This window comes from Lissotriton vulgaris, chromosome 4_1 (genome assembly GCF_964263255.1).
Source record: "Lissotriton vulgaris chromosome 4_1, aLisVul1.2, whole genome shotgun sequence".
NCBI lineage: Eukaryota > Metazoa > Chordata > Amphibia > Caudata > Salamandridae > Lissotriton > Lissotriton vulgaris.
Genome location: NC_141691.1, coordinates 1,296,368,391 through 1,296,384,306, shown reverse-complemented (window position 1 = coordinate 1,296,384,306; position 15,916 = coordinate 1,296,368,391). Strand labels below are relative to the sequence as shown.

Genomic DNA, 15,916 nt, shown 5'->3' with positions numbered 1-15,916 from the left:
CGAAAGCTCAATTGCAATTAATGGGCAAGGAATCTCGCAAGATTAGTATATCTAGGGGAACGAGACAAAGTTGCCAATGTTCTCCAATTTTATATGCCCTATACATCAACCCCCTGATTATTAAATTGTTGCAGAGCGAGAAAATTAAACCAATTGTTGTTGGTGCTTACGAGACCAAAGTACTAGTTTATGCCGATGATGTGGCAGTATTAACACCCAACCCAGCGGAGGCAATTTTAGAAATAGATATAATCACTCAGCAATTTGGTTGGTATTCTGGATACTCACTTAATAAAGACAAAACGGTTATCCTATGCACTGATAACATTGATTATGATGACCCAAGGAAAACAGATAAGGCTACTTATCTCGGGGTATGTTTAAGTTAAAAAATGGAAGATATTAGTAAATTGAATTATGAACCCCTGATTAAAAACATAGGGAAAGATCTTAGGAGAGTCAATAGTTTACATCTATGTATTATCGGTAGGGGCAATTTTAAAAAAATGAATGTACTCCCAAAAGTATTATACTTATTTTGAGACATACCTTTAATCGTAGAAGATAATATTTTAAAAACACTAGAATCACAATTGTCAAAATATGGGAAGATTAGGAGGTTGCCGTAGTACCTATCCTTGCCACAAAGCAGGGGTGGCTTAGAAATTTCGAACATCATGTTGCACTGTTGGGCGGCCCTTCTCCATCAAATGACCCCTTTGCTTAATATTATGATTTCAAGTGAGACTCCGCCAGATTTAGAAATACCCACCATATATGAACTTTCTGTTGGAAAGCCCAAGGGCTCTTACTGAAACAGGTAGAGCCAAGTTACTACAAAAAAAGTTCAATTTAAGGTAATTACTAGTGCTTGGAAAGTATGGAGAAAGGTCTCTAGATTTATGGCAATCCCGAAGTTTAACAGGTATACCCCCTGTGGCACTCATCATTATTGCCCTTACAGGCTAATGATGATATGGCTAAAAAATGGGAAAGCATGGGTCTAAGAACAATCTGGGATTTTTCTGGAGGAGAATTAGATTTTAGTTTTTTAGCTTTACAGAGAACTTTTGAAATTCCTAATAGCCACTATTTTAAATGATCACACTCGAAAGGATTCCGCTTCTTGATATCTTGGCCAGGAATTCAACTAGAATTGGGAAACTGTATAGCCTGCTTCTTGATAAATTACCTGATGACTTGGAACATACAGAGTCATCTTGGGCTTTGAAGCTTGCTAATCCTAACACTGACATTGATATGAGCTCATCTTTAACATCGAAAATACTTCTATCCCCAAATTTAAAAGCCCAGCTATATAAAACTATTTTTAACGTATATTTTACCCCAGCCAAATTGTTTACATGGGGAAAAAGGATAGATGATTACTGCCCCAGATGTGGGTCAGGGCCAGCCACCTTGACCCATATGTTTTATGATTGTGATAAATTAACAGTACTAAAGAAAGGGCTATCAGGGTTTTGGGAGGAGGTATTCGGGCATAGCTTGGCTGAATCATCTGCATTGTTTATTCTTGGCTACGATAGCATTATAGGGCTACGCCTGGAGGAGGATTCATGTCTTTTTTGTTGGGACGGCGGAATATAGAATACTATTGGCAGCTAGCTGGAAAGATGTTGATCCTCCAACTTTTCAAATGTGGCTTTGCAGATTTTTGGGAGTTTATAATCAGAAAAAAAGCTATCTACTCCACTAGGGGTAGACACTCGAGAATGCGTGGTCACAAGGTCTGGTCACCCATTGCTGCCTATATCAGAGACGTAAGGGGGCCATAAGAATACCTTATTAATACAAATATTATTATTTGTGATATCTTCTAATGAATTGATCTGTTGGTAAAATATTTTAAAGTGATTGTCCATCTTGGCTTTCCTATGATCCTCTTGATATTTTCCCTTTGTATAGAACTGTTGCATTTTGCTACTATTCATGAATGTATTTATATATTTATTCTCTGTTTTATACCTTTTGTATATGTATAAACTGGTGTTGCTTAAATAAAAAATATTTTTAAAAAAACTGCAGACCTAGGGGTCGATTATGTTGGCGGTGAATCCGTATCCTCCGGGCCGGTGGAAACCACCGCCGGCCCGGAGGATGCGGATTCACCGCTGCGGACATTGCAAACACCCACCGCGACATTAGGATGCCGGTGGGATCAGCGGCGGACAGCAAGTCCGTCCGCCGCTGATCCACGGTGAATGCACACAAATATGGTGGCGGTGTCTGCAAGACACCGCCAGCCATATTAGGTTGCAGGCGGAAACATGCTTTTCCACGGCGGCTTTTCCGCCGTGGACAAGCATGTGGTCTTTTGTGTTTGGGGGCCCATTGCGGGACCCCAGGGTGTCAGGGGGTGTGGGGTGCACATGGGGGGTACCTAAGGTACCCCCCTGCATTTACATGCACAAAGTGGCAGGCACCGCACGGTGCCTGCCGCTTTGTGCATGTGAATGCAAAGCATGCATTTTTAACCTTGCGGCGTGTGCTGCTTCAAGCAGCACCCGCCGCAAGGTTAAAGATACGGGATGTGACCGCCAGGGTGGCGGTCACATCCTAATTGGTATGGAGGGACCGCCGCTGCCCCTGCGGAAGGTCCCTCCACCTCGGGGGTGGCGGACGGAGGCAGATCCGTCCGCCATCCTAATAGGCCTCTTAGTTAGAAGTGTCATGTAAATATCTCAGTTGTGTAGACACATGCAATGTAAGAATATCTTCCTATTCCAAATAGATTTAGAAAAACCTTTTATAAGAAAGTGTGATTATAATAATAGTAGTGTGGGTTATAGTAAAGTAATGGGGTTTAGAGTTGAGTTAAGTTGAAGTTTGTGATAAATAGATAGCTGAATGAACTAGAGAAAGCTGCTAAGGTGAGAGTATGTATATATTGCTGGTATAAACAATTAACAATAGAGGTGACATCGGACATCTCTGTTCCTCTAAATCAGAGAGCACTAGTCAATCGTAATAAAAATGTTTATCCAAACCTCTTTAACCGGGCCATCAAGCAGTCTGGTGCAGAGGCGAAATTCTTGCTTGAAGCAGAAGTGGTTTTACAAGAGGTAGAAGATGAGCTTTTTCTATGCAAGCTTTTCAAATGTCTCTGTATTTTCCAGGAAGACTAGTGTTCTCAATTCTTTAAATGTGGAAATGCAACTATTTATTTCCAATGAAAGGCAGGTCTGGCTGAAAATAAGCCTACCATGCTAGACAGCTGGGATAAAGGCATAAGCTTTCAAGTGAGTCGTCCTCTTGGTTAGACTTCCAGAAAAGCAAGGAAATGCACAAACTGAAACATCTATGATAAGAAATAAACCTACTATCGGTTCACACAGAGGCACCACATCTCACAGTTGTGACGAAACAGTAAAAGGAGAAGGTGAATCAAGCAGTAAAGACTGCAGTAATTAAATATTATCATTCAGGTACATTTTTTCTTTTCGTGGCTACTAAAAACTGTGTTTTTGGGGAGGAAAATGGTGAAAAACAAGTGATAAACTTATGGTTCCTAAACATCGAATACATCTATCTGCCAAGATATATGTTGCTCCATAAGGACTAGATGGTAAGATTGTATCTGAATGATGCATATTTTACAGTGATGTCCAAGTGAATCCTCAGGGTTAAACTAAATTTGTTTAGAATAAAAGAAAATGGCAGTTTATGTGCTTCCTTTTGGTCTTAAGACGGGACATTGGTGCGTTTCAGGACTCAAATAACCTACGGTTTCATTGGTCTGTGCTGGTTGACTTGTTGACAGATAGAAGGGTGTGGAACTCCTGGTTCATTAGATTTTGATTTGTTATCAAGACCTTTGGTGGCACAGCTTCCAGGATTACTCAATTTAACGCAGGATCTAAAATCATTGACCTCAAATACACATATTCGTATGTTGAAAGCGACTGGAAATGATATGATCCCTTCTTGCCGTGACACCTTATGAAGTTTTATCTAGCAGTCACATTGGGAAACGTTTGAATACCTATTTAATATTTTTTAATGTTTGTGTTCAAATTTCTATCGGAAACTTTTCATAATGGGAGATACTACAGGTACGATAAGCCTATATTATTACGATAAGCCTATATTATTCCGTTCTTGTAGAAAGAACCAGGTTCGAGATCGGAGACGTATCAATTTTTTGTGGATGTCAATGGGCTGTTCCTTAGTTGGCCGGAAAATATTATAATCTTGAAACGCCTTAATTCTCACAATCTTGAAACAACTCACACTTATTGTGCGTGGTATTTTTCTGAAAACATTTTATGAATAGCTGTTGAATAGCTGTTAAATATAAAGAAAAAGTTGATTGTGAGATTATTGAAAGAAGAGAAGCCTAAATCAGATTAGTTTACCTGAACCAGCACATATCGGGTATTAAATTAATATGTTAAACCATTAAATCTTGGGTCTTCTACTTTGGCCAAGGGATAAATATCATAAAACAAGTACCTGGTGGAGACAGGTAACTTTTGGTATATCCAGCTAAGGTTCTGAGCTTGCATCTAAGGACGTGATTGATATGCTTTGTAAATGAAGATATTGCAGCCCTCTAGACTTCACATAAAATGGAGAGTGTTAGAATTTTAAGAAAGATCCAGGGCCTTAGCATTTAATAGTTGGATGTATTTGAATTTGTTGCTGGCACTGACAGTATCAAACAGATTTCCATTGTTGGTATTTGAATTTATCGCCTCTAAAAGTTATTGGCTACATGAAACTAAACAACATTACACTACATGGAGCAACAGTTTCTACTGCTAAATAAATTATTGGTAAAGCAAAGCTTTTCACCTGAGGTGGCCAGTACCACCACAAAATTCAAATACCACATGTACAAACGGTTTAAATGACATGGTCTGCTAAGGCATATACTACCCCATCAAATTTCACTCTACTTTTGGTGGAGAAATCAAGAGAGGATAGTAAACTGTATCTGCTTTTAAAGGTAGAAACGTTAACTGTGTTCTATTGTGGAAAAATCTAATATTGACCCCAAAAACATGAAAAATCAACCAGGTACTTTCTAGAGTGAAAGAAAAAAACTACAAAAAAACTTTTTTTCAATAAATCAGAACTATGCGTGAAGAAGGTTATCTAAAAAAAAGAATTAGAGTAGGAGAAAACTTAAGAGGTTAATCATCCAGTGATTTAACTGAGCCATCTAGCAGAAAATCAGCTTTAGCAAACAGAGGATGGCAGTGATTTGAAGAGAAAAGAGAAACTGTTACGTAAAAGCCAATTTAATATGATTTAGCCTGGCAAATTTGTGTGGTGCAAACGAAATAACTTAAGGGAAAGTATTGTTGGACAGCTAGAAACCGCCTTGGGGAATGATGAACAATGTAATGCTCTGATCTCTTTTTTGTAATCCCCATAACGCCTCATTGCACTTGTCACAGCCATTATCTATTTAGGGTGAACAGGCACCTTGTTGCATATACATTTGATTTCAGTGTAGATTTTTATTTTAAGCATATCCATATCCAGGGTAATGAATGATAGACAACCACCCATGAAATACTCTGTGATAAAACCTGATTGCAAACAGTAGGGAGAAGAGAAATGGAGAGGGGTGACTAAAAGGATGAGAAGAACTCAGTGTAATGACCAAGAAGTGATCAGGGCATTCTCACTTAACCAATTTTCCGGACTACAAACCATATCCTTTAGGATATAATTTTGACTGTAATACCAAGGGTTGTTTACAGTGCTACAATCTTTATAAATCTGTTAAACAAATTACCACAGTTCTGCAAAAAAAACAAAGGAGTCACAACAAGAGATAAAGACTGCTTATATGTCACAGTGGTAATACATGACAAATATTTCAGAAATGTTTAATTTCCGACTTTTTAGCACCCGTGAGAATAATTGTCTTAAAAGGAATAAAAGTTTATAACAATTTATTTATCATGTGATTCTGAGCAAATCACTTAATCTCAATTAGCTTAAAGTGCAATTATGTGAAATGCAATTGTGCAAATCAAAGATTTCATGATGTGCAGTTCTACGTTTATCTTGTAATACCAAAATGTACATGAAACACTTATCTCATAACTGGATATGTAAAACAGTTACAGTTGTGAGCTTACCTATGCATACTAGGTCCATAAAACCATACATTCCATAGCAGATCTGAAAGAGGATGTCCTTCCTTTGCCATAATGCGTTGGGACTGAAAGCTGACCACAGGAGCCAAGATACACTTGAGACTAGGAACAAAGATCCTAGAATTACAGCTATAATTTGCACTTTTTCAACCAGTGTTACTGTAATGCTTTGCCACTGAAATACAAAAAAAATAAATGCACCAGATGTATTAAACAACATCTTTGTAAAAATGCATTATCAATATAAGCTTCCATGTGTGATGTACAAACTAAGGGCCCTATTCACAAAGGTAAATTTACACATGTAAATGTATTGATGTGTAAATCTACTACTTGACCCAGAAGAACCTGCACACGTTTTTGCTATTCACTTTTTCTGAATTTGACTGAGCATAGGCAAAATTATTAAAGTGTATTGTTCTTAAAAAAAAACAATAAAAAATATTGAATATAAAGTAATAATGTAAAATAATTGTATATATTGAGATGAAACCTAGATTTAAAACAAATAAAATGTTTCAGCACATTAAGTTAAATGTGCATTAAATAATTAAAACATGAAATAATATTTCTTAAAATTTAATTTAAAAAAATCCCACCTACAGTAGAATTATTTCTATGCTGTTTTTATATAACAGGAGCTAGTACCAAGGGCATTAGAGTGCTTTATAGGATCCCCAGATTACAATACACATGGTCAAATTATTTTTAGACATAGGGAGATGAAAGGATCTGCCCAGCATTACAGGTTATTGAGCCAATGTATTTAAAGTTCCGAATAGAATTAATTTACATTTTTAAATTTTTTTTAAAAGTAATATTTAAATACGTTTATTATCCAATTTTATAATAATATAATAACTAAATGTTAAAAAAATATATATCATTACATGTTCTGTTTGACTCAGTCCCCTTCCCTAATGTGGTGGCCAAAGTTTGCGGTAAACAGAAACCTGCTACATATCGCTGACATTTACTCTCCTCGTGAAAGGACAATGCTGATGGCCACAACTGGACTAATGATTGATAAATACTTAGTTTAATTTGGCAAAACAGGCCCTTTTTACGCATTTTGGCTTGAACCTTGCTCACGGTGGGGCATGATTTCTTTACAGACAGTTTTTAAATGAAAAGTTCCTGTGTGCTCACAAACTTTAAAAGACATGAAACAAATACTAAATATACAAACTCAAATTCATATGTTTTGTCTCATTTGTTTCATTTTATCATTTTTGTATATCCCCATTCCCTTTGTGTAATCATTCAACCAATAGTAAGGAGAAATAGTTAAAAAAAGATTAAGAAAATCATTAGGTTTCATTCTGTCTCACGACTGTAAGAAACTGAAATAGTTAGTTGGTTCTCCCTCATATATGGGTACAATGTATTCCAATGAGAATCATCTCATGTCATCTTAATTTCATCTCTACAGTGCACAATAGCCCCAATCCCATAAAGGAAAATACTAAGATTGACTGATTAAAGCCCTAGTGGGCACAATCATTTCTTGGGAAAGGAAAACCATCAACCTTCAAAAATGTGTAAGCATGATTCTACTCAATGAATCTATATCTTTGGTTCCATTGAGACAAAATATGTGAATACGGAGGAAGTGCAAATATAAACATCTGGAAAGTGAGAATAAACCAGGTAAAATATTAAGACTATAAAGGTGAAAATGACAAATAACACTTGAAAAAAGCCAAAAAAAATAAACACAAAGATTGAACAACCTGTACAGAGGAGGGTCTAAGTTGATATATATTAGTGATAGCCCTCAATGTTCCAGAAAATGCATTTTTACTTGGAACATAGTAATTCCAATGTACTTTTTTGGTTAAGGACACTTGATGCAATACACAACATGGTCTAGTTTGCACGTTATGTGTTTTCTGATTTTAAAGGGTGTATCACGGAGAGGGACAGAATATGTACTTCTAATGGAACTATGTTTGCAATCTTTTCATCGAGTACAGAGGAAGAAACCCATTGGTCCCCCTCCCAGCCAGGTCTGTGGTGTCTGTGTTTGTAGATGGCTTCTAACTAACATATCTTTGATGATTTTTCCTTTCCTCTCCGATATGACATACCGGGTTTATACCCTCTATGGTTTTCAATGGAGTGTACATTTCTTAAGATTGCCCAGTTCCTAGTCTGATGTTTGCCACCTTTCTTGACTTGTCATTGTATGTTGGGATGAGCCCAAAAGTGACTTAGGTAACATTAAAAGTGCCTAATCTAAATACTATGGCACTACACCTAAAACGAAAAGCACTATTACAATCCAATGGTGCTAAGACTCCAATTACCAATATAACAATGATTTTAAAGTGACGAGTGCTCAAGTGTGTTCAATGCATTTGTTCAGTTCTGCCTTATGATTGATAAATACTTATAAATCAATCTTAAAGTGTCTGTTGCATATGTTGGTGTGGCACCTTTTTTACTGTCCCAATGACCGTCTGGTGATTTAGAATTGTGTGCCCTGCTTTAAGTTACTTAATCTATTATCCATTTGTGAGCAGTACTATTCCAATAATCCTAAAGTGACGTACTGATTCTATTTCATAAACCTAAACAGACATAAGTCATTACTACAGTTGTCAGTCAAAAATGTTTTATTTCGGGAACCAGCCCAAACAACATATATTACAAAGATAAAACCATTTACAGTAAAACAAATAAAAATCAAAGTTCATAGTTAAAGTGCAAAGTAAGCAGAAGAGCAGGAGAAGTCATAGAAATCCATGCAGCACAATACTAGTGATGTCAAAACTTTAAAGGAGAACATATAGATGTAGATAATATTTAAGACTGGAAAACCAAGCAAGTACATAGGGGCAGGTTAAGTCATTCTACTTCGTATACATTGGGCTAGAAATAAATATCAGATTAACAAGAGACTAAAAAACTTCCTATAATGTTAAAATGCATAATTCATAGCTAAGACCGTTTAAAAAAGGACTTGCAAAACTAGCAGAATAAAACTTATTCAGGTTAGATTTTGTTAATTTTAGCTATCTATAAGCCCATATATTGTATTAACCAGATCTGCCCAATGTGCATTGTTGTAGTAACAAATCTAAATATCTCGACTGATTTCCAAGAGGGACCCAATGGAACTCACAATTGTCCTCCCAGGCGATATCCTGTATGCATAAAAATACAAAGGAGCTGTGGCATTCCAGAAAAGCAGTATTCTTGTTTATTTTAAAAACAAGAAGATCATGAGATCCACAATAAACAGAAAGCAAACAAGAATAACGCTTTCTGGAGTGCCGTCTCCCCTTTGTTTTGTTTATGAATGCTGGAGTGGTTCCCCATACGAGGCCGGCACGGCACTGAATCACTGAATCACTGAATCACTGAATCTGCGGAAAGATTCAAAATCACGCTGCTAATGCAACGTTATCTTGGCCTGTGAAATTCCCTTGGTGCTTAGCCATTGAGAAAGAGAAAGGATTCTCGAAACGCGTATGGCACAACATTGCACATGAACTTTGCAACTGCAGGAGCTGCCGTGTTTGTCTTCAGTAAGCCAGAAACCGGTCCTAGGATGCTTGATTCTGGTCCAGGGAAGACATGGCATGGCAGTTCGGGCTGGACTGTTACCATGAGGCACAGGGACAAGACTGATTTGCATATGGCCATGTCTGAACTGGGGCAGTGTGGTGAGAAAAATAATGATGGATTAAACCCAGATCTGTGACTGGGGGTGAATGTTTTGCCATTGTGCAACATTCCGTCCATCAATTGTTGTTTTTGCATTTGTCAGCCCGAGTGGGACAGGTATGCTCAGACGTGAGTCCCATGCTCTTCATGCCACTGGAATCAAGCTATCCTGGCTGAAGACGGCTGATAGCCAGAAACCGGTCCTAGGATGCTTGATTCTGGTCCAGGGAAGACATGGCTTGGCAGTTCTGGCTGGACTGTTCCCATGAGGCACAGGGACAAGACTGATTTGCATATGGCCATGTCTGAACTGGGGTGGTGTGGTGAGCAAAATAACGATGGATTAAACCCAGATCTGTGACTGGGGGTAAATGTTTTGCCATTGTGCAACGTTCCGTCCATCAATTGTTGTTTTTGACTATGTAATAGTGGTTAAGTCTGATAACAGTGTATCATGGAGTGACCCAGCACTCTGTATATGTTGACTGTATGTATCTAAAGCAATATGAAAGTCTATTTTTCAGCTTATAAGAAATCAGCTGACATTGGCATTTAGTTAAACGATTAAAAGGATAGGGCAGCAGAAAGCAAACAGGCTGATGTAAAAAATATGCACAAGCTTGGTTCAATAAATATAGCAAACAATATTGGGTACAGGGAACATAGACCAGTTGCGTATGTTATATCCCTAATCACTCCCACAATAATTTGAATCTGTGATCCGTAATACAAAGACATCAACCTTGTCAATTGGCAAATGAAAAACATAGCACTAAGTCATAGTGTCCTGGCATACTGGAACTTTCATAGCATACAGAAGTCCAATTGCACCAGGTGGAAGGCTTCTCTGCATCCTACAAGATGAGCAGCTGCTTCAGCTAGTAGGTAGATTTTTTTCCAAATCTTTTTTATTAAAGTAAATTCCACCGCAGTGATAACAACAAACAAAGGATTGGAATACAACAAGAAAACATCTATGCAAGCCACGCTAGCTCAGTCATCATTCCAATATTCCCTCATATATCAAAACACATTAAAATAAACCCCCAGAAGTGAAGCTATGGGTTTACTACAGTGTGTCCGTTCGCCAGGTGGAAAGACCATTAACACGTCCTATTTAACTCTGTGTCCCCATCACACCCCCATCCCAGTCCATCTCACTTGCCAATGCTCCCGGAAGCTCTCAGAAGGCCACATCCTATGCTGCACGTCACAGGACCCAGATTTAATTGACTTGCTTGGGGCAACCCTTCGCCTGGTACACCAGTTCCTCAGCACTCATGCACGAATCCATACCCATCTGCTAGCTATTCCTGAATTAATGGGACGTACCACTTTCCCACCTCTGGATCAAGTCACGCCGCGCCACCATCAGACCGACGTTACTGAAATGGCGCATGTTCCATTCCAGAGTCTGATCTAGCTACACTCCCAAGGCCCCAATTGCAGAATGAGTTGTATCGCTATATTCAGGGTAGCTGAACTCCTATCCCGCACGCCCTTCCAGAGGCCCTAGATCATATGGAGTAGTATCCCTCTGTGTCCACACCCCCTGTGCGTAAAGGTCTGTCTCTATTTTACCCATATGAAACAGCCTGGTCCTGGTGTAGTACGCCTGTTGTAGAATCTTCAGCTGTATCAGCTGGAATCCTGCCCTGATCGCCCCCACACAGTAGTCATCCTCCAATCAATGTTCAACACTCTGTCCATCATCCCCTTTGGTTTTGCTAAGTTGGCTCTAAGTTGACAGGGTATGCCCAGACGTGGGTCCCTTGCTCACTTTGCCACTGGATTCAAGATAGCCTGGCTGATGAGGGTTATGAACCCGCAACCGGTCCCAGGATGCGTGTTTCCGGTCCAGGGAAGACATGGCTTGGAAGTTCGGCCTGGACTGTTCCCATGAGGCACAGGGTCAGACTGAGTTGCGTATGGCTATGTCTGAACAGGGGTGGTGGAGTGAGCTAAAGAATGGTGATGGATTAAACCCAGATCAGATCAGTTGACTGGGGGTGAGTGCTTGCAATGTTCAACACTCCGTTCATCATCCCCTTTGGTTTTGCTAAGTTGACCCTAAGTTGGCAGGGTAAGCCCAGACGTGGATCCCTGCTCACTTTGCCACTGGATTCAAGATAGCCTGGCTGATGAGGGTTATGAACCCGCAACCGGTCCAAGGATGCTTGTTTCCAGTCCAGGGAAGACATGGATTGGCAGTTCAGCCTGGACTGTTCCCATGAGGCACAGGGTCAGACTGATTTGCATATGGCCATGTCTGAAGTGGGGTGGTGGAGTGAGCTAAAGAATGGTGATGGATTAAACCCAGATCAGTTGACTGGGGGTGAGTGCTTGCAATGTTTAACACTCCGTCCATCATCCCCTTTGGCTTTGCTAAGTCGTCCTCCAACCTAACCAGGCCCTCCTCTGATTTACTCCTTCGGTCGTCAGGCGGGGGAAGACTATTGGGTAGCAGGGTATAGCATATTTCTTGACACTGCATGGCTAAGCAAGGGAGCCCCTAGGACTCTATATTCCGGAGGGGTTTCCTCTGGAATCTCTTCCATCAGGTCTCCGTAATTCCGTAAGATATGACAGTTGTAGGTATTAGTATTGGTGCTTGCCAGGTCAGATTGTTCATGTAGCTCAGAAAACGGTATCATGTTATCATCACGCCAGACGTCTCCTACTTTGGACATGCCCAGCAGGTTCCACTTGGTATACCCTTTTATTGTGGGTACCCTGTTAAGGACAACCAACTCCTACAGCGGAGTTTCCAGTATCACCTTACCCTTTCACCCCAGGGCACTTGTTGCCCTTTTCTAGATGTTTACCACCATCTCTCTCGTGGGGGTAGTGGTGCCCTCTCTTTACCCTCATTTAGGCGGCGGACATAGCCCTCAGGATTTATCACCCCCCAGTCTGCCATTAGCGATGGCTCTTTTTGGGATGAGAAGGCCCAACCATTAACCACCTGGAGCTGGGTTGCCCTGTAGTAGAGACACAGGTTAGGAACGGCGATCCCTCCTCCAGGGATTTCCTAGTCAGAGTGAAAAGGGCTGTCTTCGGGCGCCCTGACCCACAGTATGGTTCTCGTCACATCGGCTACTGCTATGAAAAACCACTCCGGAACATCAAATGGAATGTTTTGTAGCATGTAAAGAAATGTCAGCAAATAGATGATTTTTATTGAGGTCAGCCCTTCCTAGCAGAGACAAAGGGAGCTTCAATCATTGATCCACATCTCCTCTGTAGTTGTCCAAGACCCTAGAGAGGTTTTCCAGGATACATAGCTCCTTGTCCATGGTCACAAAGATGCCCAGGTACTTAAATCCATCTAGGACAGCTCCAAACTCCTTTTCGTCCTCATCGTGATAGTGGGTAGGTATTGAGTTGCACCAATTAATGCAGAGTCCCAGGCCGGACCCACATACCGCCCGAATCTGGAGGATCAGGGGCATAGAGTGGTCTGGGTCAGCCAAGTAGAGCGTGTATGTCTTCGACATAGAGGGATATTGGTCCTCCCACTCTGGATCCCATGGCAGCCCCCTATGCCGTGCGTCCTGGAATATTCACAATGCTAGTGGGTCAACTGCCACCACAAAAAGTAGGAGGGATAGTGGGCCCTAGGCAAGTCCCACTGCTTAGGTCGAATTCCGCTGTGATCGCCCAGTTGACTTTTACCCTGGCCATTTGATCTTTATAGAGCAGCCTCACCCAGGACAGATAATTTGGGCCAAAGCCCATCTTTTGCTACAGTGCCCACAGATAGGGCCATTCATGGGAGTCAAACGCCTTCTCGGCATCTGGGCCTAGTAGAATGGCCGGTTCAGCTCTTCTGTCCCTACGGGCTAGTCAGTCGTCTCAGGTTGTGTCTGGTCACCCAGTAGGGCATAAATCCAGACTCGTTGGTCTCCACCAGGAAGTCTATCACTCGCATCCAGGGCCTTCGCCAGGGTATTAGTCTCTAGGTTGAGCAAGGAGATTGGCCGACAGGAGGAACACTCCCCAGGGGGCTTCCCGGCTTGTGAATCACCACTATTGTTGCTTTCCTCAGACCCTACGGTAGGGTCCCATCCTGTGAGGCCCTGGAAAACATACCTTGCATCGCACCTGCCATGCGTGATCGGACATACTTGAAGAACTAGGCGGGCAGACCATTAGGGCCTGGAGATTTCCACCCTTTCATTTGGCCTACAGCTTCCGAGATTTCCAACCTCCGTAATCTAGACTTCTAACCCATATCTCCCCAATTTAGGATTTAGGACTTCTGCCACGAAGTCTCTTACATCTTTTTCATACCCTCTGGTCCAGGTTAGGTATAGGCCCTCCAGATAGGCAGCATAAGCTTGTGTGATCGTCACAGCGGTTTCAGCCACGTCACCCGTAGGAGTCCTGACCGCCTACACCTATCGTTACCCCTCCTCTCTGCATGACAGCCAGGCCAGAAACGTTCTCGCCTTGTTGCTGGTCTTGTAAATCCTACCCATTTGGGCCTAGAACCTTGTCCTCACTTCTCATTTGGTTGTGTGCCTTAATCTGCCCTCAGCCTCTCGATCTTATGGGCGAGTTCTAGGGAGGGAACTTACCATATACTCCTCTTCCAGGTCGTCCATCTCTCCCACTTTCCTGTCTCTTTCTTTCTTCCCCCCAGCACGTGAAAAATGTGTTGAATTAATAAATATCACAGAACCAAAGGCATAGAGGGCTGGATGAGCCTATCCTATCCCCGGCCTGGGTGTGTAGGTGCCCAATGGGACCGTGTTGGAATTAAAATAAATGTTTAAAAACATTTTTTTCATAGGATTTACCTCTTTAAGTCCCGCAGACCCTCCTGGTATCCTAGGCTTTCCAAAGCCAGAAAACGTAGTATCACAAATCCTGAAATCATTTATTTATGTTGCTTAAAAAAAGAATTTAGCGCACTACAGCTGTTTGGCCAGTGGTTACATGTGGTTTTGAATAATCAGCTGGGGTTGGGCACCGGGCATAGCCAAAGGCCAGTTGGTGAGAAGTAGAGTATTGGCCACCCGCACACAATTGGGTGCAGAGCCTGACTGCAGACCAGGCTCACAGCAAACCCACTTGAAGGCTGTGCACTGCAGGGATTTCCTGCACACGACATGTTGGGTGTGGGGTCTGGAATACAGGTCCAAAGGCTATGCCCAGTTGGGGTTGGCGGCCCATGGTGGGTTGGGCTCATGGAACTGTTGCATTTGGTATATGAACAAAAAAATGCAAAAAATCACTGAGGTAAAAAAGGTTAAAGTGAAGTTATGGGTAGCTTTGCTTATACCTCCTTATGAATGTTAAAAACCTTAGAAATCTACTAAAAAACGCACAGTTAAAGTGGAGTTATCGTTGTGATTTGTGTGTGAAGCTGTGTGCTGCCAATGCAATGATGAGGCTGGGCCCTGTGCCAGCTCTAACTAAAGCACCAAACAGATAAGGGATGCAGCTATTTATATTCAGTAGGAAAACTGAAGATTTAATAAATAAACGGAGTGTGTAATAAATGAGCTAACATCACTTTGCTTCTCCACCGCTTTTATTTCAAGCACTGCTTCTGTTTTCTTCCGATAAGCCAATCTGTGAATATTTTGCCAGCTTTGTTATAACCCTGACATGCTCCTCCTATTGTATTGAACTGGAAGTGCAATTGTCTTCTGGACTGTATAGTGAATCGGATACGAAGCTTTTATTTTTCTCAATGTTTGAATGTGTAACTGTGTAACTAATGGCAGATTAAGAAATGGAGTATGCAATATTGCTGGCAGTAAAAGCTGGGAAAGCAAAGTTTATGTTGTGCGTTGTTTTTGTTTTTAGATTGAGGGAAACAATATAGAACCCAAATTGTGAAGCAAGTTATTAAAATGTGTCAAAGAGTGTGAAATGAGGACGGTGATAGTGCTTTTACCCCTGAACCGTTGCTTTTCCATAGACCTTGTAGTCTAAAAGAAAATAAGTGTCTATTTCACCTTGTGGCAGACATTGGAAAGTACTGTACAGGTCTCCATACTCACCGTTTTTTTCACCTATATTTACTGTTCCCTTTATTATGTTTTCATGTTTATTTCTTGCAATACCCCTACTAAGGCGGCTCCTCCATTATGGTGGAG

The 15,916-nt window shown here is 40.9% G+C and overlaps 1 protein-coding gene across 1 annotated transcript in view; it reads right to left on the bottom strand.

Annotated features, from left to right (window-relative positions):
• The window catches only part of MARCHF11 (membrane associated ring-CH-type finger 11), a 172,695-nt gene that overhangs the window by 72,955 nt on the left and 83,824 nt on the right, over nucleotides 1-15,916 (bottom strand). The window contains exon 3 of the mRNA XM_086966929.1: nucleotides 6,117-6,309. Within this exon, the coding sequence (XP_086823055.1) occupies nucleotides 6,117-6,309 (193 nt within the window). The remainder of the gene's footprint in view (nucleotides 1-6,116; nucleotides 6,310-15,916) is intronic.